The sequence below is a fragment of the Pseudophryne corroboree genome, chromosome 9 (assembly GCF_028390025.1).
Source record: "Pseudophryne corroboree isolate aPseCor3 chromosome 9, aPseCor3.hap2, whole genome shotgun sequence".
NCBI classification, from domain to species: Eukaryota; Metazoa; Chordata; class Amphibia; order Anura; family Myobatrachidae; genus Pseudophryne; species Pseudophryne corroboree.
In genome coordinates, this window is record NC_086452.1 from 459,951,186 (window position 1) to 459,976,310 (window position 25,125).

Below are 25,125 nucleotides of genomic sequence, written 5' to 3' on the forward strand. Positions count from 1 at the left end.
TCCCGGTTCCCTGTAGCACAACACAGCAGTTACAGTCACTGTATCATCCCGGTTCCCTGTAGCACAACACAGCAGTTACAGTCACTGTATCATCCCGGTTCCCTGTAGCACAACACAGCAGTTACAGTCACTGTATCATCCCGGTTCCCTGTAGCACAACACAGCAGTTACAGTCACTGTATCATCCCGGTTCCCTGTAGCACAACACAGCAGTTACAAGGGGAAGATTCCAAATAATGACATTTTTATATTCTGTGATCTTATGTGCTAGCTCTTAATACAGGCAGTCACCAATGTTACATTTTCAATTCTCTCTGCATTGTCTGTGAGCAGAGATCAGGATACCACATTCAGGCTATGGGTGTGGCACCAAAATATTGTATTACCTCCAATGTGGAGCCAGTAGTATACAGATGGATACATACATACAGAAACAAGCACACATACATACAGACATGCACACACCAAAATATCCTATTACTTCCCGTGTAGACCAGGCTACATACAAGCACATGCACTGGTTTTTCATTACACTGTATCTGCGATACTTGGCAGCTGCAGGATACAGTCCTGGTGTAATGCACATAACAGCCACTGATATAGTACTGGAGGGCTGCATTTTGTGTGCTGGGGATAGGCAGGCTATGGGAAAGGCATAGATTAGACAGAACGGGGTATATTATTTTATGTAGCTTCTGTATGTGCTTACTAATAGCAACACCACCCCACTGATCTTAGTGTAGAACACCCATCAGGATGAGAAAGTGGAGATGCATACAACATTCCCATGAACACTAAATCAAAACAGTCTAAAAAATGTTTACATTACACCATACCATAAAATCAGCAATGTCTAGCACACGACAGTAATGCAGGTGGTTGGGAGAAAGCTTCTGCACAGAGGTGGGGTACTCAGTGATGGGGGTGGGGGGAGCAGCAGGGAAAGTTTCACGTCTGGAGCAGAGCCAAGTGCAGGGAATAATTCCAGACCTGGAGGGATGTTACAGGAGGAGAGAATGGGGAATTACAAGCAGCACACAGCCACCATACATTACAGATCTGAGTGTGGGCCTGTCTCCTGGAGGAAAACATTTCCGTCCAAGCAGATGTGATGGCTGAACAGTACCACATGTATCATTAGTAATGACTATCACCAGACAGCACAGAGTGCCTGCTCTCCATCAGGGTGCAATCAGGGGCGATGCGGGAGATAGATAGATAGATAGATAGATAGATAGATAGATAGATAGATAGATAGATAGATAGATAGATAGATAGATACAACTTGTCTACTGCAATGCAGTGCCAATCTCCTTTAGCATGCATTATTTACCAAGGAGAGGGGTGCCTACATTGCAGGATTATGCCCCGGCTGCAGGGAGATGCCCCACAATGCAGGGTGATGCTCAGCTGCAGAGTGATGCCACACTGCAGGGACATGCCCCGGCTGCAAGGAGATGCCCTGGCTGCAGAGAGTCTAGGCTGCAGGGAGATGCCCCACAATGCAGGGTGATGCCCAGGCTGCAGTGAAATGCCACACTGCAGGGATATGCTCAGGCTGCAGGGAGATGCCCTGGCTGCAGAGAGTCTAGGCTGCAGGGAGATGCCCCACAATGCAGGGTGATGCCCAGGCTGCAGTGAAATGCCACACTGCAGGGACATGCTCAGGCTGCAGGGAGATGCCACACTGCAGGGACATGCTCAGGCTGCAGGGAGATGCCCAGGCTGCAGGGAGATGCCACACTGCAGGGACATGCTCAGGCTGCAGGGAGATGCCACACTTCAGGGAGATGCCCAGGCTGCAGGGAGATGCCCAGGCTGCAGGGAGATGCCACACTGCAGGGAGATGCCCAGGCTGCATGGAGATGCCACACTGCAGGGACATGCTCAGGCTGCAGGGAGATGCCAGTGATGCCCAGGCTGCAGGGAGATGCCACACTGCAGGGACATGCTCAGGCTGCAGGGAGATGCCCAGGCTGCAGGGAGATGCCCATGCTGCAGGGAGATGCCACACTGCAGGGAGATGCCCAGGCTGCAGGGAGATGCCCAGGCTGCAGGGAGATGCCCAGACTGGCAGGAGTTGACAGCAGCCCCTGATAATGTACACGGCAGACGAAGCCCCCACTGGGCGCTGCACACACTGCAGAAGAGACAAGTGCATGCTGGCAGTGGGGGCATGGGCTGGGCACACAGCTTGCACTCACCTTTCACTTGGTTCTCATAGTCTGCGATGATCTCCTTGTCCTTCTTGAACCTGGACATGATTGCTGGGTGCCGGGCTGGGTTCCCTGTGCTAGCAGCTGCCTCCTGGGAATCACTTCACTTTACGTCCGGAGAGATCCCCTTCATGAGCATTGGGGGAGATCACCTGCAGAGCAGCCCGCACACATGGAGCTCTGCATTGCTCTGCACGGGGCTCTGCTGCTGCTGCTGGGATTGTTTTCCTTTTCTCCTTCTTTCTTTTCTTGCTGCAGCAGGGTTGCATTGAGGCAGCACGTCACAGCAGCTCCTCCCAGCTCCAATTACATGCAGGAGATATCTATGTGGTGGCCTGCTGCTGCTGCTGGTGGTCACCCTAGTCCATGACTATCTCGCCCCTACAGTGCCCGTCCTCACTCACTGCAACATGCACAGTCACTGACACTGGAGTATTGTCCCCGACTCCCCCTCACTGCATTCTCCTCACCCACTGCATTCCTATCCCTCATCCATCTACTCCCTAAATTACTCTCACCTGACTCCGTGCACTGCATTCTCCTTACCCACTGCATTCCTATCCCTCATTCATCTACTCCCTAAATTACACTCACCTGACTCCCTGCACTGCATTCTCCTAACCCACTGCATTCCCATCCCTCATCCATCCACTCCCTGTAACCTGATGCTTTTTCACCCTGACTCCCTGCACTGCTTTCTCCTCACCCACTGCATTCCCACCCTTCATCCATCCACTCCCTGCATTACTGTCACCTGATGCTTTCTTACCCTGACTCTCTGCACTGCATTCTCCTCACCCACTGCATTCCCACCCACTCCCTGCATTACAATACTGTCACCTGATGCTTTCTCACCCTGACTCCCTGCACTGCATTCTCCTCACTCACTGCATTCCTATCCCTCATCCATCTACTCCCTAAATTACTCTCACCTGACTCCCTGCACTGCATTCTCCTTACCCACTGCATTCCCACCCCTCATCCATCCACTCCCTGTAACCTGATGCTTTCTCACCCTGACTCCCTGCACTGCATTCTCCTCACCCACTGCATTCCCACCCCTCATCCATCCACTCCCTGCATCCCTGTCACCTGATGCTTTCTCACCCTATGCTATCTCACCCTGACTCCCTGCACTGCATTCTCCTCATCCACTGCATTCCCACTCCTCATCCATCCACTCCCTGCATTACTGTCACCTGATGCTTTCTCACCCTGACTCCCTGCACTGCATTCTCCTCACCCACTACATTCCCATCCACTCCCTGCATTACTGTCACCTGTTGATTTCTCACCCTGACTCCCCGCACTGCATTCTCCTCACCCACTGCATTCCCACCCCTCATCCATACACTCCCTGCATTACTGTCACCTGATGCTTTCTCACCCTGACTCCCTGCACTGCATTCTCCTCATCCACTGCATTCCCATCCACTCCCTGCATTACTGTCACCTGATGCTTTCTCACCCTGACTCTCTGCACTGCATTGTCCTCACCCACTGCATCCCCACCCCTCATCCATCCACTCCCTGCATTACTGTCACATGATGCTTTCTCGCCCTGACTCCCTGCACTGCATTCTCCTCACCCACTGCATTCCCACCCCTCATCCATCCACTCCCTGCATTACTGTCACCTGATGCTTTCTTACCCTGACTCTCTGCACTGCATTCTCCTCACCCACTGCATTCCCATCCACTCCCTGCATTACAATACTGTCACCTGATGCTTTCTCGCCCTGACTCCCTGCACTGCATTCTCCTCACTCACTGCATTCCTATCCCTCATCCATCTACTCCCTAAATTACTCTCACCTGACTCCCTGCACTGCATTCTCCTTACCCACTGCATTCCCACCCCTCATCCATCCACTCCCTGTAACCTGATGCTTTCTCACCCTGACTCCCTGCACTGCATTCTCCTCACCCACTGCATTCCCACCCCTCATCCATCCACTCCCTGCATCCCTGTCACCTGATGCTTTCTCACCCTATGCTATCTCACCCTGACTCCCTGCACTGCATTCTCCTCATCCACTGCATTCCCACTCCTCATCCATCCACTCCCTGCATTACTGTCACCTGATGCTTTCTCACCCTGACTCCCTGCACTGCATTCTCCTCACCCACTACATTCCCATCCACTCCCTGCATTACTGTCACCTGTTGATTTCTCACCCTGACTCCCCGCACTGCATTCTCCTCACCCACTGCATTCCCACCCCTCATCCATACACTCCCTGCATTACTGTCACCTGATGCTTTCTCACCCTGACTCCCTGCACTGCATTCTCCTCATCCACTGCATTCCCATCCACTCCCTGCATTACTGTCACCTGATGCTTTCTCACCCTGACTCTCTGCACTGCATTGTCCTCACCCACTGCATCCCCACCCCTCATCCATCCACTCCCTGCATTACTGTCACATGATGCTTTCTCGCCCTGACTCCCTGCACTGCATTCTCCTCATCCACTGCATTCCCATCCACTTCCAGCATTACTGTCACCTGATGTTTTCTCACCCTGACTCCCTGCACTGCATTCTCCTCTCCCACTACATTCTCACCCCTCATCCATACACTCCCTGCATCCCTGTCACCTGATGCTTTCTCACCCTATGCTTTCTCACCCTGACTCCCTGCACTGCATTCTCCTCATCCACTGCATTTCCACTCCTCATCCATCCACTCCCTACATTACTGTCACCTGATGCTTTCTCACCCTGACTCCCTGCACTGCATTCTCCTCACCCACTACATTCCCACCCCTCATCCATACACTCCCTGCATTACTGTCACCTGTTGCTTTCTCACCCTGACTCCCTGCACTGCATTCTCCTCACCCACTGCATTCCCACCCCTCATCCATACACTCCCTGCATTACTGTCACCTGATGCTTTCTCACCCTGACTCTCTGCACTGCATTCTCCTCACCCACTGCATTCCCACCACTCATCCATCCACTCCCTGCATTACTGTCACCTGATGCTTTCTCACCCTGACTCCCTGCACTGCATTCTCCTCACCCACTGCATTTCCACTCCTGATCCATCCACTCCCTGCATTACTGTCACCTGATGCTTTCTCACCCTGACTCCCTGCACTGCATTCTCCTCATCCACTGCATTCCCATCCACTTCCTGCATTTCTGTCACCTGATGCGTTCTCACCCTGACTCCCTGCACTGCATTCTCCTCACCCACTGCATTCCTATCCCTCATCCATCCACTACCTACATCACTGTCACCTGATGCTTTCTCACCCTGGCTCCCTGCACTGCATTCTCCTCACCCACTGCATTCCTATCCCTCATCCATCTACTCCCTAAATTACTCTCACCTGACTCCCTGCACTGCATTCTCCTTACCCACTGCATTCCCATCCCTCATCCATCCACTCCCTGTAACCTGATGCTTTCTCACCCTGACTCCCTGCACTGCATTCTCCTCACCCACTGCATTCCCACCCCTCATCCATCCACTCCCTGCATCCCTGTCACCTGATGCTTTCTCACCCTATGCTTTCTCACCCTGACTCCCTGCACTGCATTCTCCTCATCCACTGCATTCCCACTCCTCATCCATCCACTCCCTGCATTACTGTCACCTGATGCTTTCTCACCCTGACTCCCTGCACTGCATTCTCCTCAACCACTGCATTCCCATCCACTTCCTGCATTACTGTCACCTGATGCTTTCTCACCCTGACTCCCTGCACTGCATTCTCCTCACCCACTGCATCCCCACCCCTCATCCATCCACTCCCTGCATCACTGTCACCTGATGCTTTCTCACCCTGACTCTCTGCACTGCAGTCTCCTCACCCACTGCATTCCTATCCCTCATCCATCTTCTCCCTAAATTACTCTCACCTGACTCCCTGCACTGCATTCTCCTTACCCACTGCATTCCCATCCCTCGTCCATCCACTCCCTGTAACCTGATGCTTTCTCACCCTGACTCCCTGCACTGCTTTCTCCTCACCCACTGCATTCCCACCCCTCATCCATCCACTCCCTGCATTACTGTCACCTGATGCTTTCTCACCCTGACTCTCTGCACTGCATTCTCCTCACCCACTGCATTCCCATCCACTCCCTGTATTACTGTCACCTGATGCTTTCTCACCCTGACTCCCTGCACTGCATTCTCCTCACCCACTGCATTCCTATCCCTCATCCATCTACTCCCTAAATTATTCTCACCCTGACTCCCTGCACTGCATTCTCCTTACCCACTGCATTCCCATCCCTCATCCATCCACTCCCTGTAACCTGATGCTTTCTCACCCTGACTCCCTGCACTGCATTCTCCTCACCCACTGCATTCCCACCCCTCATCCATCCACTCCCTGCATTACTGTCACCTGATGCTTTCTCACCTTGACTCTCTGCACTGCATTCTCCTCACCCACTGCATTCCAATCCACTCCCTGCATTACTGTCACCTGATGCTTCCTCACCCTGACTCCCTGCACTGCATTCTCCTCACCCACTGCATTCCCACCCCTTATCCATCCACTCCCTACATCACTGTCACCTGATGCTTTCTCACCCTGACTCCCTGCACTGCATTCTCCTCACCCACTGCATTCCTATTCCTCATCCATCTACTCCCTAAATTACTCTCACCTAACTCCCTGCACTGCATTCTCCTTACCCACTGCATTCCCATCCCTCATCCATCCACTCCCTGTAACCTGATGCTTTCTCACCCTGACTCCCTGCACTGCATTCTCCTTACCCACTGCATTCCCACCCCTCATCCATCCACTCCCTACATCACTGTCACCTGATGCTTTCTCACCCTGACTCCCTGCACTGCATTCTCCTCACCCACTGCATTCCTATCCCTCATCCATCCACTACCTACATCACTGTCACCTGATGCTTTCTCACCCTGGCTCCCTGCACTGCATTCTCCTCACCCACTGCATTCCTATCCCTCATCCATCTACTCCCTAAATTACTCTCACCTGACTCCCTGCACTGCATTCTCCTTACCCACTGCATTCCCATCCCTCATCCATCCACTCCCTGTAACCTGATGCTTTCTCACCCTGACTCCCTGCACTGCATTCTCCTCACCCACTGCATTCCCACCCCTCATCCATCCACTCCCTGCATCCCTGTCACCTGATGCTTTCTCACCCTATGCTATCTCACCCTGACTCCCTGCACTGCATTCTCCTCATCCACTGCATTCTCACTCCTCATCCATCCACTCCCTGCATTACTGTCATCTGATGCTTTCTCACCCTGACTCCCTGCACTGCATTCTCCTCACCCACTGCATTCCCACCCCTCATCCATACACTCCCTGCATTACTGTCACCTGATGCTTTCTCACCCTGACTCCCTGCACTGCATTCTCCTCATCCACTGCATTCCCATCCACTCCCTGCATTACTGTCACCTGATGCTTTCTCACCCTGACTCTCTGCACTGCATTCTCCTCACCCACTGCATCCCCACCCCTCATCCATCCACTCCCTGCATCACTGTCACCTGATGCTTTCTCACCCTGACTCTCTGCACTGCATTCTCCTCACCCACTGCATTCCCACCACTCATCCATCCACTCCCTGCATTACTGTCACATGATGCTTTCTCGCCCTGACTCCCTGCACTGCATTCTCCTCACCCACTGCATTTCCACTCCTCATCCATCCACTCCCTGCATTACTGTCACCTGATGCTTTCTCACCCTGACTCCCTGCACTGCATTCTCCTCATCCACTGCATTCCCATCCACTTCCAGCATTACTGTCACCTGATGCTTTCTCACCCTGACTCCCTGCACTGCATTCTCCTCACCCACTACATTCTCACCCCTCATCCATACACTCCCTGCATCCCTGTCACCTGATGCTTTCTCACCCTATGCTTTCTCACCCTGACTCCCTGCACTGCATTCTCCTCATCCACTGCATTCCCACTCCTCATCCATCCACTCCCTGCATTACTGTCACCTGATGCTTTCTCACCCTGACTCCCTGCACTGCATTCTCCTCACCCACTACATTCCCACCCCTCATCCATACACTCCCTGCATTACTGTCACCTGTTGCTTTCTCACCCTGACTCCCTGAACTGCATTCTCCTCACCCACTGCATTCCCACCCCTCATCCATACACTCCCTGCATTACTGTCACCTGATGCTTTCTCACCCTGACTCTCTGCACTGCATTCTCCTCACCCACTGCATTCCCACCACTCATCCATCCACTCCCTGCATTACTGTCACCTGATGCTTTCTCACCCTGACTCCCTGCACTGCATTCTCCTCACCCACTGCATTTCCACTCCTGATCCATCCACTCCCTGCATTACTGTCACCTGATGCTTTCTCACCCTGACTCCCTGCACTGTATTCTCCTCATCCACTGCATTCCCATCCACTTCCTGCATTACTGTCACCTGATGCTTTCTCACCCTGACTCCCTGCACTGCATTCTCCTCACCCACTGCATTCCTATCCCTCATCCATCCACTACCTACATCACTGTCAGCTGATGCTTTCTCACCCTGGCTCCCTGCACTGCATTCTCCTCACCCACTGCATTCCTATCCCTCATCCATCTACTCCCTAAATTACTCTCACCTGACTCTCTGCACTGCATTCTCCTTACCCACTGCATTCCCATCCCTCATCCATCCACTCCCTGTAACCTGATGCTTTCTCACCCTGACTCCCTGCACTGCATTCTCCTCACCCACTGCATTCCCACCCCTCATCCACCCACTCCCTGCATCCCTGTCACCTGATGCTTTCTCACCCTATGCTTTCTCTCCCTGACTCCCTGCACTGCATTCTCCTCATCCACTGCATTCCCACTCCTCATCCATCCACTCCCTGCATTACTGTCACCTGATGCTTTCTCACCCTGACTCCCTGCACTGCATTCTCCTCATCCACTGCATTCCCATCCACTTCCTGCATTACTGTCACCTGATGCTTTCTCACCCTGACTCCCTGCACTGCATTCTCCTCACCCACTGCATCCCCACCCCTCATCCATCCACTCCCTGCATCACTGTCACCTGATGCTTTCTCACCCTGACTCCCTGCACTGCATTCTCCTCACCCACTGCATTCCTATCCCTCATCCATCTTCTCCCTAAATTACTCTCACCTGACTCCCTGCACTGCATTCTCCTTACCCACTGCATTCCCATCCCTCATCCATCCACTCCCTGTAACCTGATGCTTTCTCACCCTGACTCCCTGCACTGCTTTCTCCTCACCCACTGCATTCCCACCCCTCATCCATCCACTCCCTGCATTACTGTCACCTGATGCTTTCTCACCCTGACTCTCTGCACTGCATTCTCCTCACCCACTGCATTCCCATCCACTCCCTGCATTACTGTCACCTGATGCTTTCTCACCCTGACTCCCTGCACTGCATTCTCCTCACCCACTGCATTCCTATCCCTCATCCATCTACTCCCTAAATTATTCTCACCCTGACTCCCTGCACTGCATTCTCCTTACCCACTGCATTCCCATCCCTCATCCATCCACTCCCTGTAACCTGATGCTTTCTCACCCTGACTCCCTGCACTGCATTCTCCTCACCCACTGCATTCCCACCCCTCATCCATCCACTCCCTGCATTACTGTCACCTGATGCTTTCTCACCTTGACTCTCTGCACTGCATTCTCCTCACCCACTGCATTCCAATCCACTCCCTGCATTACTGTCACCTGATGCTTCCTCACCCTGACTCCCTGCACTGCATTCTCCTCACCCACTGCATTCCCACCCCTTATCCATCCACTCCCTACATCACTGTCACCTGATGCTTCTCACCCTGACTCCCTGCACTGCATTCTCCTCACCCACTGCATTCCTATCCCTCATCCATCTACTCCCTAAATTACTCTCACCTAACTCCCTGCACTGCATTCTCCTTACCCACTGCATTCCCATCCCTCATCCATCCACTCCCTGTAACCTGATGCTTTCTCACCCTGACTCCCTGCACTGCATTCTCCTCACCCACTGCATTCCCACCCCTCATCCATCCACTCCCTACATCACTGTCACCTGATGCTTTCTCACCCTGACTCCCTGCACTGCATTCTCCTCACCCACTGCATTCCTATCCCTCATCCATCCACTACCTACATCACTGTCACCGGATGCTTTCTCACCCTGGCTCCCTGCACTGCATTCTCCTCACCCACTGCATTCCTATCCCTCATCCATCTACTCCCTAAATTACTCTCACCTGACTCCCTGCACTGCATTCTCCTTACCCACTGCATTCCCATCCCTCATCCATCCACTCCCTGTAACCTGATGCTTTCTCACCCTGACTCCCTGCACTGCATTCTCCTCACCCACTGCATTCCCACCCCTCATCCATCCACTCCCTGCATCCCTGTCACCTGATGCTTTCTCACCCTATGCTTTCTGACCCTGACTCCCTGCACTGCATTCTCCTCATCCACTGCATTCCCATCCACTTCCTGCATTACTGTCACCTGATGCTTTCTCACCCTGACTCCCTGCACTGCATTCTCCTCACCCACTGCATTCCTATCCCTCATCCATCCACTACCTACATCACTGTCACCTGATGCTTTCTCACCCTGGCTCCCTGAACTGCATTCTCCTCACCCACTGCATTCCTATCCCTCATCAATCTACTCCCTAAATTACTCTCACCTAACTCCCTGCACTGCATTCTCCTTACCCACTGCATTCCCATCCCTCATCCATCCACTCCCTGTAACCTGATGCTTTCTCACCCTGACTCCCTGCACTGCATTCTCCTCACCCACTGCATTCCCACCCCTCATCCATCCACTCCCTACATCACTGTCACCTGATGCTTTCTCACCCTGACTCCCTGCACTGCATTCTCCTCACCCACTGCATTCCTATCCCTCATCCATCCACTACCTACATCACTGTCACCTGATGCTTTCTCACCCTGGCTCCCTGCACTGCATTCTCCTCACCCACTGCATTCCTATCCCACATCCATCTACTCCCTAAATTACTCTCAACTGACTCCCTGCACTGCATTCTCCTTACCCACTGCATTCCCATCCCTCATCCATCCACTCCCTGTAACCTGATGCTTTCTCACCCTGACTCCCTGCACTGCATTCTCCTCACCCACTGCTTTCCGACCCCTCATCCATCCACTCCCTGCATCCCTGTCACCTGATGCTTTCTTACCCTATGCTATCTCACCCTGACTCCCTGCACTGCATTCTCCTCATCCACTGCATTCCCACTCCTCATCCATCCACTCCCTGCATTACTGTCACCTGATGCTTTCTCACCCTGACTCCCTGCACTGCATTCTCCTCACCCACTACATTCCCATCCACTCCCTGCATTACTGTCACCTGTTGCTTTCTCACCCTGACTCCCCGAACTGCATTCTCCTCACCCACTGCATTCCCACCCCTCATCCATACACTCCCTGCATTACTGTCACCTGATGCTTTCTCACCCTGACTCTCTGCACTGCATTCTCCTCACCCACTGCATTCCCACCACTCATCCATCCACTCCCTGCATTACTGTCACCTGATGCTTTCTCACCCTGACTCCCTGCACTGCATTCTCCTCACCCACTGCATTTCCACTCCTCATCCATCCACTCCCTGCATTACTGTCACCTGATGCTTTCTCACCCTGACTCCCTGCACTGCATTCTCCTCATCCACTGCATTCCCATCCACTTCCTGCATTACTGTCACCTGATGCTTTCTCACCCTGACTCCCTGCACTGCATTCTCCTCACCCACTGCATTCCTATCCCTCATCCATCCACTACCTACATCACTGTCACCTGATGCTTTCTCACCCTGACTCTCTGCACTGCATTCTCCTCACCCACTGCATTCCTATCCCTCATCCATCTTCTCCCTAAATTACTCTCACCTGACTCCCTGCACTGCATTCTCCTTACCCACTGCATTCCCATCCCTCGTCCATCCACTCCCTGTAACCTGATGCTTTCTCACCCTGACTCCCTGCACTGCTTTCTCCTCATCCACTGCATTCCCACCCCTCATCCATCCACTCCCTGCATTACTGTCACCTGATGCTTTCTCACCCTGACTCTCTGCACTGCATTCTCCTCACCCACTGCATTCCAATCCACTCCCTGCATTACTGTCACCTGATGCTTCCTCACCCTGACTCCCTGCACTGCATTCTCCTCACCCACTGCATTCCCACCCCTTATCCATCCACTCCCTACATCACTGTCACCTGATGCTTTCTCACCCTGACTCCCTGCACTGCATTCTCCTCACCCACTGCATTCCTATCCCTCATCCATCTACTCCCTAAATTACTCTCACCTAACTCCCTGCACTGCATTCTCCTTACCCACTGCATTCCCATCCCTCATCCATCCACTCCCTGTAACCTGATGCTTTCTCACCCTGACTCCCTGCACTGCATTCTCCTCACCCACTGCATTCCCACCCCTCATCCATCCACTCTCTACATCACTGTCACCTGATGCTTTCTCACCCTGACTCCCTGCACTGCATTCTCCTTACCCACTGCATTCCCATCCCTCATCCATCCACTCCCTCTAACCTGATGCTTTCTCACCCTGACTCCCTGCACTGCATTCTCCTCACCCACTGCATTCCCACCCCTCATCCATCCACTCCCTGCATCCCTGTCACCTGATGCTTTCTCACCCTATGCTTTCTCACCCTGACTCCCTGCACTGCATTCTCCTCATCCACTGCATTCCCACTCCTCATCCATCCACTCCCTGCATTACTGTCACCTGATGCTTTATCACCCTGACTCCCTGCACTGCATTCTCCTCATCCACTGCATTCCCATCCACTTCCTGCATTACTGTCACCTGATGCTTTCTCACCCTGACTCCCTGCACTGCATTCTCCTCACCCACTGCATTCCTATCCCTCATCCATCCACTACCTACATCACTGTCACCTGATGCTTTCTCACCCTGGCTCCCTGCACTGCATTCTCCTCACCCACTGCATTCCTATCCCTCATCCATCTACTCCCTAAATTACTCTCACCTGACTCCCTGCACTGCATTCTCCTTACCCACTGCATTCCCATCCCTCATCCATCTACTCCCTGTAACCTGATGCTTTCTCACCCTGACTCCCTGCACTGCATTCTCCTCACCCACTGCATTCCCACCCCTCATCCATCCACTCCCTGCATCCCTGTCACCTGATGCTTTCTCACCCTATGCTTTCTCACCCTGACTCCCTGCACTGCATTCTCCTCATCCACTGCATTCCCATCCACTTCCTGCATTACTGTCACCTGATGCTTTCTCACCCTGACTCCCTGCACTGCATTCTCCTCACCCACTGCATTCCCACCCCTCACCCATCCACTCCCTGCATCCCTGTCACCTGATGCTTTCTCACCCTATGCTTTCTCACCCTGACTCCCTGCACTGCATTCTCCTCATCCACTGCATTCCCACTCCTCATCCATCCACTCCCTGCATTACTGTCACCTGATGCTTTCTCACCCTGACTCCCTGCACTGCATTCTCCTCACCCACTACATTCCCATCCACTCCCTGCATTACTGTCACCTGTTGCTTTCTCACCCTGACTCCCCGAACTGCATTCTCCTCACCCACTGCATTCCCACCCCTCATCCATACACTCCCTGCATTACTGTCACCTGATGCTTTCTCACCCTGACTCTCTGCACTGCATTCTCCTCACCCACTGCATTCCCACCACTCATCCATCCACTCCCTGCATTACTGTCACCTGATGCTTTCTCACCCTGACTCCCTGCACTGCATTCTCCTCACCCACTGCATTTCCACTCCTCATCCATCCACTCCCTGCTGTCACGATCCGGGTATCTGGACGCCATTTCTTACCCATCAGATGCCTCCTAAGGCTGGCTCAGCGCTCCAGGACCGGATCCCATCTGTTATCCATTCCTGATGTGTACATTCCTGTATCCTCTCCTGTCACTCTGGGACGCTGTCACAGTAAACGCCATATTACACCTGGCATGGCGTCTCCCGCGGCCTCCGCCGCCGTCCCTGAACTTCTGCATGCAGAGTGTCAGAGTGGCGATTACGTCAGCCGCGGCCTCCGCTGTGTCCGCGTGGTTGGATGTGCACTTGTCAGCCTGGCGTCTCCTGTCTCCAGTGGCCGGCGCCGCCATTACTGTTTTCATTATCACATGGATTACAAACCAAACTTCCCTCCAAGTGTCTGCATGGGCGCAGCCATCTTGGATTCTGTCAGCTGATCATTTCCTCCAATCTGTTGTCAGTATTGTTAATCTGCATAATTGCCTAGCCAATCCCTTCCTTGCTGCAGGTATAAATACACTGTGCCTGAGCAAGGAAGGCGTCAGTGCTTTGGTTGTCAAACCTAGTTCCTGTTTGTCTCTCTCCTGTGATTGTCTTCCAGGTTCCAGCTCCTGTCTCAAGACTTCCACCATAGAGACCCGCACCAGCATTCCACCTGCGGTGTAGCCTGACTCTCCAATCCATTGTGGATTCATCTGTTTCCAGCTACAACATTACCTGCTTCCAGCTCAGCTTTCAGCAGAGTACAGCTTCCCTTAAAGGGCCGGTGTCCTTTCTACACTTTACCACTCTCCACCGGTATTATTATTTCTCCGCTCTCAAGTTCTACATTTCAGTTCATATTTCATCGCTCCCAAGTTCATTTATTATTTAACTGGTTCCAGCCAGTATCCACTCCGTGCTAACAACAGTCTGGTTCCAGCCAGTATCCACAGCAGCTGTTTTATCTTCAGCAACCCAGCTTTTCCTGGAACACCAGCTGGCACAATCCTGGGTTATCTCCATTGCTACAGTCGGGCCTGGTAAGGACTTTCCATCTAGAAGATCATAAGAACTATCTCACACTACCAGTGCCCTGTGGCTCCTGCCATCCTGTAGTACCCAGGAACTGTATTTATTCTTTGCTGACTTTTACGTTTTCTTTTACTGCTGCTGTGTTGCGGAGTTGTCATAATAAACATCATTGACTTTTATCCAAGTTGTCGTGGTCACGCCTTCGGGCAGTTATTATTCATGTTACTTACATGTCCAGGGGTCTGATACAACCTCCCAGGTTCCGGTACATCTCAGCCCCTACAACTGAGGCTGCCTCCCGTCAGCTCAGGCCCTCAGTTGTGACAGTAAGCACTGACCTAATGAATCCAGCCGGAGACCAGGATCAAGCGGCCAGGCCGATGCAAGAACTGGCAGCCCGACTAGAACATCAGGAGGCTGCACAGGGCCACATCATCCGCTGTCTCCAGGATCTCTCTACTCGGCTGGATGGGATTCAGACAACTCTCCGTGGATCAGGCGCGTCTGGTGCGTCAACCACAGTGACTCCAGCTATAACCCCACCCACCTTACCCATTTCTGCTCCACGTCTTCATCTTCCAACGCCAGCAAAATTTGACGGATCTCCAAGATTCTGCAGGGGATTTCTCAACCAGTGTGAGATTCAGTTTGAGCTACAACCTGGCAATTTTCCCAGTGACCGTACAAAAATTGCCTACATTATTTCTCTTCTCAGTGGCTCAGCCCTTGATTGGGCATCACCGTTATGGGAGAGGTCCGACACCCTGCTATCTTCCTACACTGCCTTCGTGTCAACATTCAGGCGCATCTTCGACGAGCCAGGCCGGGTAACCTCAGCTTCATCCGAGATTCTCCGTTTACGCCAGGGGTCACGTACTGTAGGACAATATCTGATACAGTTCCAGATCCTGGCATCCGAACTGGCATGGAACGACGAGGCCCTGTATGCTGCATTCTGGCATGGCTTATCTGAGCGTATTAAAGATGAGTTAGCTACCAGAGACTTACCTTCTAAGTTAGATGAGCTAATCTCACTCTGCACGAAAGTTGATTTACGTTTCAGAGAGAGAGCAACTGAGCGTGGAAGATCATCTGCTCCAAAATCTTCTGCTCCTCCTCCTCGTCAACTGTCACCATCTAAAGATGAGCCCATGCAACTTGGCCGTTCCCGTTTAACTCCTGCTGAGCGCCGAAGACGTCTCTCCGAGTTTCTCTGTCTCTATTGTGCAGCTCCGTCTCACACCATTAATGCCTGTCCCAAACGTCCGGGAAACTCCAAATCCTAGCTCGCCAAGGAGAGGGCCGGCTAGGAGTAATGATCTCCTCTCCATCTCCTCAAGATTGTAATCTCCCAGTCTCGCTTCAAGTTGCTCAACGTTATCGGAACGTCATTGCCCTCCTTGATTCCGGAGCAGCTGGGAACTTTATTACCGAAGCCTATGTTAAACGGTGGTCCCTACCCACCGAGAGACTTCCTTCGTCCATTTCTTTAACTGCCGTGGATGGCAGCAAAATTTTTGATGCAGTTATTTCTTTAAGGACTCTACCAGTTCGTCTGAGAGTGGGAGTTCTTCATTCCGAACTTATTTCTTTTTTAGTGATTCCAAGAGCCACACATCCTGTGGTCCTGGGCCTTCCATGGCTCCGTCTTCACAATCCTACAATTGATTGGACGACTACGCAAATCCTGGCATGGGGTTCCTCCTGTGCTGAGACATGTTTGTTTAAAGTATTGCCTGTCTGTTCTTCCTCCCCCAGGTCGTCTGATGTTCCACCTCCTCCATATCAAGATTTCACGGATGTGTTCAGTAAAGCTTCTGCTGATATCCTTCCTCCTCATAGAGAATGGGACTGTCCGATTGATCTCGTTCCAGGGAAGGTTCCACCTCGAGGCCGAACTTATCCGTTGTCTCTGCCTGAGACGCATTCTATGGAGGAATATATTAAAGAGAACCTAGCAAAGGGGTTCATTCGACCTTCTTCTTCTCCAGCCGGCGCAGGCTTCTTTTTTGTAAAAAAGAAAGATGGTGGTCTGCGGCCGTGCATCGACTACAGAGGTTTGAACGACATTACCATCAAGAACCGTTATCCTTTACCCCTGATTACTGAGCTCTTTGACAGAGTTAGCGGAGCTACCATCTTTACAAAGCTGGACTTGCGAGGTGCATACAATCTCATCCGGATCCGTGAGGGTGACGAGTGGAAGACCGCCTTTAACACCCGTGACGGACATTATGAGTACCTCGTCATGCCCTTCGGATTGAGCAATGCTCCAGCTGTCTTCCAGCATTTTGTCAATGAGATCTTCAGAGACATTCTACACCGTCATGTCGTGGTCTATCTAGACGATATCCTCATTTTTGCCAACGATTTAGAGGAACATCGTTTTTGGGTTAAAGAGGTTCTGTCCCGTCTCCGTGTCAATCATCTCTATTGCAAACTAGAAAAATGCGTCTTTGAAGTCAAGTCCATTCCGTTTCTAGGGTACATTGTGTCCGGTTCCGGACTAGAGATGGATCCTGAGAAACTACAAGCAATCCAAAATTGGCCGGTACCCTTAACCCTCAAAGGGGTCCAGAGGTTCTTAGGGTTCGCCAACTATTACCGAAAGTTTATACGAGACTTTTCCACCATTGTGGCGCCTATTACTGCTTTCACTAAGAAGGGTGCTAACCCGTCCAAGTGGTCTGAAGAAGCCATGCAAGCATTTCATCTTTTAAAACAAAGGTTCATCTCTGCGCCTGTTCTGAAACAGCCTGACATCGACTCTCCTTTCATCTTAGAGGTGGATGCCTCCTCCGTTGGAGTAGGAGCGGTGTTATCTCAGAGGGCTAAAGATGGCCATTTACTCCCTTGCAGTTTCTTCTCCCGGAAGTTCTCCCCAGCTGAGCGCAACTATGCCATTGGCGACCAGGAGTTGCTAGCCATCAAGCTCGCTCTAGAAGAGTGGAGGTATCTGTTGGAGGGAGCTTCTAATTCAATCACCATACTTACAGACCACAAGAACCTTTTATACCTGAAGGGCGCACAATGTCTCAACCCTCGTCAGGCCAGATGGGCACTTTTCTTTTCCAGGTTCGACTTTAAACTCCAGTTCTGTCCGGGCTCTCAGAATCGCAAGGCCGATGCCCTTTCCCGCTCATGGGAGCAAGAAAATGAGTCAGAGTCTTCAGACAAGCATCCTATTATAAATCCGTTGGCATTCTCCACGGTAGGGATGGACTCTACGCCCCCATCAGGGAGAAGTTTTGTGAAGCCGATGCTAAGGAAGAAGCTCATGCATTGGGCCCATGCTTCCCGTTTTGCCGGACATACAGGTATCCAAAAAACCCTGGAGTTTATCTCTAGGTCCTATTGGTGGCCAACTCTGAAAAAGGACGTCTTGGAGTTATTGCATCTTGCCCAAAGTGTGCCCAACATAAAGTATCCCGCCAGTCGCCTGCGGGGCAACTGGTTCCACTATCCGTTCCCCGTCGACCATGGACCCACTTGTCGATGGATTTCATTACAGACTTACCCATGTGCAACAAGTTCAATACCATCTGGGTGGTAGTTGACCGGTTCACCAAGATGGCACACTTCATTCCTCTCACCGGTCTTCCGTCAGCTTCCAAGTTGGCTCAAGTATTCATACAAGAGATCTTCCGACTCCACGGTCTTCCTGAAGAAATTATCTCAGATCGAGGAGTTCAATTCACAGCCAAATTCTGGCGAAGTTTATGTCAAGTCCTCCAAGTCAAGCTAAAGTTTTCCACGGCTTACCATCCTCAGACCAATGGTCAAACCGAGAGGGTGAATCAGGACTTGGAGGCCTTCCTCCGCATCTATGTGTCCTCCTCTCAAGATGACTGGGTTCAATTACTTCCCTGGGCCGAGTTCTGTCATAACAACCAGTATCATTCTTCATCTGCTTCAACACCATTCTTCACTAACTTTGGATTCCACCCTAAAGTCCCCGAGTTCCAACCGCTTCCAGCAACTTCTGTTCCCGCAGTGGATATCACCTTGCATCAGTTTGCCAATATCTGGAAGAGCGTACGATCAGCTCTGCTCAAGGCATCGTTCAGGTACAAGAAGTTTGCGGATAAGAAGCGTCGAGCAGTTCCTGCTCTCAAGGTGGGTGATCGGGTATGGTTATCCACGAAGAATTTGAGGTTAAGAGTTCCCAGTATGAAGTTTGCACCTCGCTATATCGGTCCTTTCAAGATTGAACAAGTCATCAATCCTGTGTGCTTACAGACTCCAGTTGCCTCCCTTCTTAAAAATACCCAGGACATTCCATGTTTCCCTGTTGAAACCGCTGATCTTGAATCGGTTTCATTCCTCACTTCCTCCAACTCCGAAAGTCCAAACTCAACGAGGCGTTGAGTATGAAGTGGCCAAGATCCTGGACTCACGACACCGTTACGGTCAACTACAATATCTTATTGACTGGAAGGGTTATGGTCCTGAGGAACGTTCATGGACCAATGCTTCTGATGTCCATGCTCCTGCCTTGGTCCGGAGATTCCATTCCAAGTTTCCTCAAAAGCCAAAGAAGTGTCCTGGGGCCACTCCTAAAGGGGGGGGTGCTGTCACGGTCCGGGTATCTGGACGCCATTTCTTACCCATCAGATGCCTCCTAAGGCTGGCTCAGCGCTCCAGGACCGGATCCCATCTGTTATCCTGATGTGTACATTCCTGTATCCTCTCCTGTCACTCTGGGACGCTGTCACAGTAAACGCCATATTACACCTGGCATGGCGTCTCCCGCGGCCTCCGCCGCCGTCCCTGAACTTCTGCATGCAGAGTGTCAGAGTGGCGATTACGTCAGCCGCGGCCTCCGCTGTGTCCGCGTGGTTGGATGTGCACTTGTCAGCCTGGCGTCTCCTGTCTCCAGTGGCCGGCGCCGCCATTACTGTTTTCATTATCACATGGATTACAAACCAAACTTCCCTCCAAGTGTCTGCATGGGCGCAGCCATCTTGGATTCTGTCAGCTGATCATTTCCTCCAATCTGTTGTCAGTATTGTTAATCTGCATAATTGCCTAGCCAATCCCTTCCTTGCTGCAGGTATAAATACACTGTGCCTGAGCAAGGAAGGCGTCAGTGCTTTGGTTGTCAAACCTAGTTCCTGTTTGTCTCTCTCCTGTGATTGTCTTCCAGGTTCCAGCTCCTGTCTCAAGACTTCCACCATAGAGACCCGCACCAGCATTCCACCTGCGGTGTAGCCTGACTCTCCAATCCATTGTGGATTCATCTGTTTCCAGCTACAACATTACCTGCTTCCAGCTCAGCTTCCAGCAGAGTACAGCTTCCTTAAAGGGCCGGTGTCCTTTCTACACTTTACCACTCTCCACCGGTATTATTATTTCTCCGCTCTCAAGTTCTACATTTCAGTTCATATTTCATCGCTCCCAAGTTCATTTATTATTTAACTGGTTCCAGCCAGTATCCACTCCATGCTAAAAACAGTCTGGTTCCAGCCAGTATCCACAGCAGCTGTTTTATCTTCAGCAACCCAGCTTTTCCTGGAACACCAGCTGGCACAATCCTGGGTTATCTCCATTGCTACAGTCGGGCCTGGTAAGGACTTTCCATCTAGAAGATCATAAGAACTATCTCACACTACCAGTGCCCTGTGGCTCCTGCCATCCTGTAGTACCCAGGAACTGTATTTATTCTTTGCTGACTTTTACGTTTTCTTTTACTGCTGCTGTGTTGCGGAGTTGTCATAATAAACATCATTGACTTTTATCCAAGTTGTCGTGGTCACGCCTTCGGGCAGTTATTATTCATGTTACTTACATGTCCAGGGGTCTGATACAACCTCCCAGGTTCCGGTACATCTCAGCCCCTACAACTGAGGCTGCCTCCCGTCAGCTCAGGCCCTCAGTTGTGACACCTGCATTACTGTCACCTGATGCTTTCTCACCCTGACTCCCTGCACTGCATTCTCCTCATCCACTGCATTCCCATCCACTTCCTGCATTACTGTCACCTGATGCTTTCTCACCCTGACTCCCTGCACTGCATTCTCCTCACCCACTGCATTCCTATCCCTCATCCATCCACTACCTACATCACTGTCACCTGATGCTTTCTCACCCTGGCTCCCTGCACTGCATTCTCCTCACCCACTGCATTCCTATCCCTCATCCATCTACTCCCTAAATTACTCTCACCTGACTCCCTGCACTGCATTCTCCTTACCCACTGCATTCCCATCCCTCATCCAACCACTCCCTGTAACCTGATGCTTTCTCACCCTGTCTCCCTGCACTGCATTCTCCTCACCCACTGCATTCCCACCCCTCATCCATCCACTCCCTGCATTACTGTCACCTGATGCTTTCTCACCCTATACTTTCTCACCCTGACTCCCTGCACTGCATTCTCCTCAACCACTGCATTCCCACTCCTCATCCATCAACTCCCTGCATTACTGTCACCTGATGCTTTCTCACCCTGACTCCCTGCACTGCATTCTCCTCATCCACTGCATCCCCACCCCTCATCCATCCACTCCCTGCATCACTGTCACCTGATGCTTTGTCACCCTGACTCTCTGCACTGCATTCTCCTCACCCACTGCATTCCTATCCCTCATCCATCTTCTCCCTAAATTACTCTCACCTGACTCCCTGCACTGCATTCTCCTTACCCACTGCATTCCCATCCCTCGTCCATCCACTCCCTGTAACCTGATGCTTTCTCACCCTGACTCCCTGCACTGCTTTCTCCTCACCCACTGCATTCCCACCCCTCATCCATCCACTCCCTGCATTACTGTCACCTGATGCTTTCTCACCCTGACTCTCTGCACTGCATTCTCCTCACCCACTGCATTCCCATCCACTCCCTGCATTACTGTCACCTGATGCTTTCTCACCCTGACTCCCTGCACTGCATTCTCCTCACCCACTGCATTCCCACCCCTCATCCATCCACTCCCTACATCACTGTCACCTGATGCTTTCTCACCCTGACTCCCTGCACTGCATTCTCCTCACCCACTGCATTCCTATCCCTCATCCATCTACTCCCTACATTACTCTCACCTGACTCCCTGCACTGCATTCTCCTTACCCACTGCATTCCCATCCCTCATCCATCCACTCCCTGTAACCTGATGCTTTCTCACCCTGACTCCCTGCACTGCATTCTCCTCACCCACTGCATTCCCACCCCTCATCCATCCACTCCCTGCATCCCTGTCACCTGATGCTTTCTCACCCTGACTCCCTGCACTGCATTCTCCTCACCCACTGCATTCCCACTCCTCATCCATCCACTCCCTGCATCCCTGTCACCTGATGCTTTCTCACCCTGACTCCCTGCACTGCATTCTCCTCACCCACTGCATCCCCACCCCTCATCCATCCACTCCCTGCATCACTGTCACCTGATGCTTTCTCACCCTGACTCTCTGCACTGCATTCTTCTCACTCACTGCATTCCCACCACTCATCCATCCACTCCCTGCATTACTGTCACCTGATGCTTTCTCACCCTGACTCGCTGCACTGCATTCTCCTCACCCACTGCATCCCCACCCCTCATCCATCCACTCCCTGCATCACTGTCACCTGATGCTTTCTCACCCTGACTCCCTGCACTGCATTCTCCTCACCCACTGCATTCCCACCCCTCATCCATACACTCCCTACATCACTGTCACCTGATGCTTTCTTACCCTGACTCCCTGCGCTGCATTCTCCTCACCCACTGCATTCCCATCCAGGGGTGTATCTTCCTATTGGCCAGGATGGCACTCGCCAGGGGCGCCAGCCGAGGGGGGGCGCCGCCCAGAGGTGCCACCCACGGGCAGTAGGTAGATTCACTTTTAGAGGCAGCAGCTATACCCCCACCCAGTGGCGGTTCTTGCCACGGGCAAGCAGGACTTTTGCCCGGGGCGCCGCCTTCCGGAGGGCGCTGGCGCCATCCGGAGGGCGCCGCACCGTGGCAAGATCCGCCACTGCTGCCCGCTGTGTCCCCCGTCCGCCTCCGCTGCCCGCTGCCGTCCCCGTCCTCGGCGCCTCCTGTGAAGGGAACTAGACGCATAGCGTCTAGTTTCTCTTCGTGGAGAGGACCTTTTGCTGTGCGGTGCGCGATGACGTCATCGCGCACCGCTCAGCATTCAAGCGGCGCTTTCAATGTACAGGGGGCGTGACTCACCACGCCCCCTGTATTAGGCCACGCCCCTTTCCTGCCCGGGGCGCTCTGCGCCCTAGACCCGGCCCTGCCCCCACCCCGTGTAGTTCCTCATCAGCAGGGATGCCCAGTAACGTTCACAGCATGCAGCAGCGGCTGCTGGGAGTTGTAGTTTATGTAGAGTTTCTTGCCTGTATTGTGGTGCGGTGCTGGACCCCGGCGCCAATACAGTGGCTGCTGCTGCTGCATTCTTTGATCATTAATGGGCATCCCTGATGTTGTTGAACTACACGGGGGTGGGGGGATAGCTGTCGCCTCTAAAAGTGAATCTACCTAAAAGTGCTGCCTTTAATAGTAAAATCAACATGGGGGCACTGTGGGGGCATACATGTATCTGGCACTGTGGGGGTATATGTGTATCTGACACTGTGGGGGCATAGGTGTATCTGGCACTGTGGGGGCATACGAGTGTCCGGCACTGTAGGGGCATACGAGTGTCTGGCTCGGTGGGGGCATATGTGTATCTGGCACTGTGCGGGCCTATATGTAACTGGCACTATACTGGGGGACATTATGTGCATCTGACACTATACTGGGGACATTATGTGTAAGGAGAACTACTGTGGGTATAGTGTGTAATGCTGCTAATTGTGTGTGCGCATGTGTAGGGGGTGTGATTATATATTTATAGTTTGATATCATTATATAAAATTGTGAGGCCATGCCCACTTTCCCAGGAGTGTGCACGCCTTCCCATATATATATATATATATATATATATATATATACATACAGATCCCTGCACTCTCACACAACTCTGCCAACAACTGGGGTGCCAATCAGAGTCCGACCCACTTAGAGGTGGGACCCATAGTACAGTACAAGGTTATCCACCTAGTGGAACAGATAGCACTCTCCAGACTTTATCTCAATTAATCAGCAAAAAGTATTTAATAAAGGTAATCTCACAGTTCCAATGTAATGTCCAATTCCGACATTTCGGTCCACACCAGGACCTTTGTCAAGGAGTTACAGCATGGTCACAGCAGACATCATCACAGCATGGTCAGCATAATTGGGAACTGGGTATATAATGGGGGCCGGTGAGGCAACATCTCTGTAACAACAGTTCCCAATTATGCTGACCATGCTGTGATGATGTCTGCTGTGACCATGCTGTAACTCCTTGACAAAGGTCCTGGTGTGTAATAATTTACCTTTATTAAATACTTTTTGCTGATTAATTGAGATAAAGTCTGGAGAGTGCTATCTGTTCCACTAGGTGGATAACCTTGTACTATATATATATATATATATATATATATGGGCACTACTGTGTCTGTGTGGCATAATGTGTATAAGAGGTACTACTGTGTAGCATAACGTGAATAATGTAAATTACTATGCTGTGTAATGTGAGTAAGGCACACTACTCTGGTGTAATTTGAATTGGGGTACTATTGAGTGGCCACACCCCTTTTTGGCACACGTGCCCTCCCTATTTCAAATATGGGGGGGGCACCAGTCCTTTACTTTGCCAGGGCCGCTCGGACCCCTAAATACACCCCTGTATGCTGACCATGCTGTGATGATGTCTGCTGTGACCATGCTGTAACTCCTTGACAAAGGTCCTGGTGTGTAATAATTTACCTTTATTAAATACTTTTTGCTGATTAATTGAGATAAAGTCCGGAGAGTGCTATCTGTTCCACTAGGTGGATAACCTTGTACTATATATATATATATATATATATATATATGGGCACTACTGTGTCTGTGTGGCATAATGTGTATAAGAGGTACTACTGTGTAGCATAACGTGAATAATGTAAATTACTATGCTGTGTAATGTGAGTAAGGCACACTACTCTGGTGTAATTTGAATTGGGGTACTATTGAGTGGCCACACCCCTTTTTGGCACACGTGCCCTCCCTAT

At 51.7% G+C, this 25,125-nt stretch overlaps 1 protein-coding gene across 2 annotated transcripts in view; it reads right to left on the bottom strand.

Moving 5' to 3' along the window:
- The window catches only part of SRGAP3 (SLIT-ROBO Rho GTPase activating protein 3), a 181,179-nt gene extending 178,487 nt beyond the window's left edge, over positions 1-2,692 (bottom strand). Inside the window, exon 1 of one of the 2 annotated variants that reach the window (XM_063941265.1) lies at positions 2,205-2,692. In XM_063941265.1, the coding sequence (XP_063797335.1) occupies positions 2,205-2,262 (58 nt within the window). In that variant the 5' untranslated portion in view covers positions 2,263-2,692. The remainder of the gene's footprint in view (positions 1-2,204) is intronic. The other variant, XM_063941266.1, reaches the window with a different exon arrangement.
- Between the last annotated feature and the right edge of the window lie 22,433 nt (positions 2,693-25,125).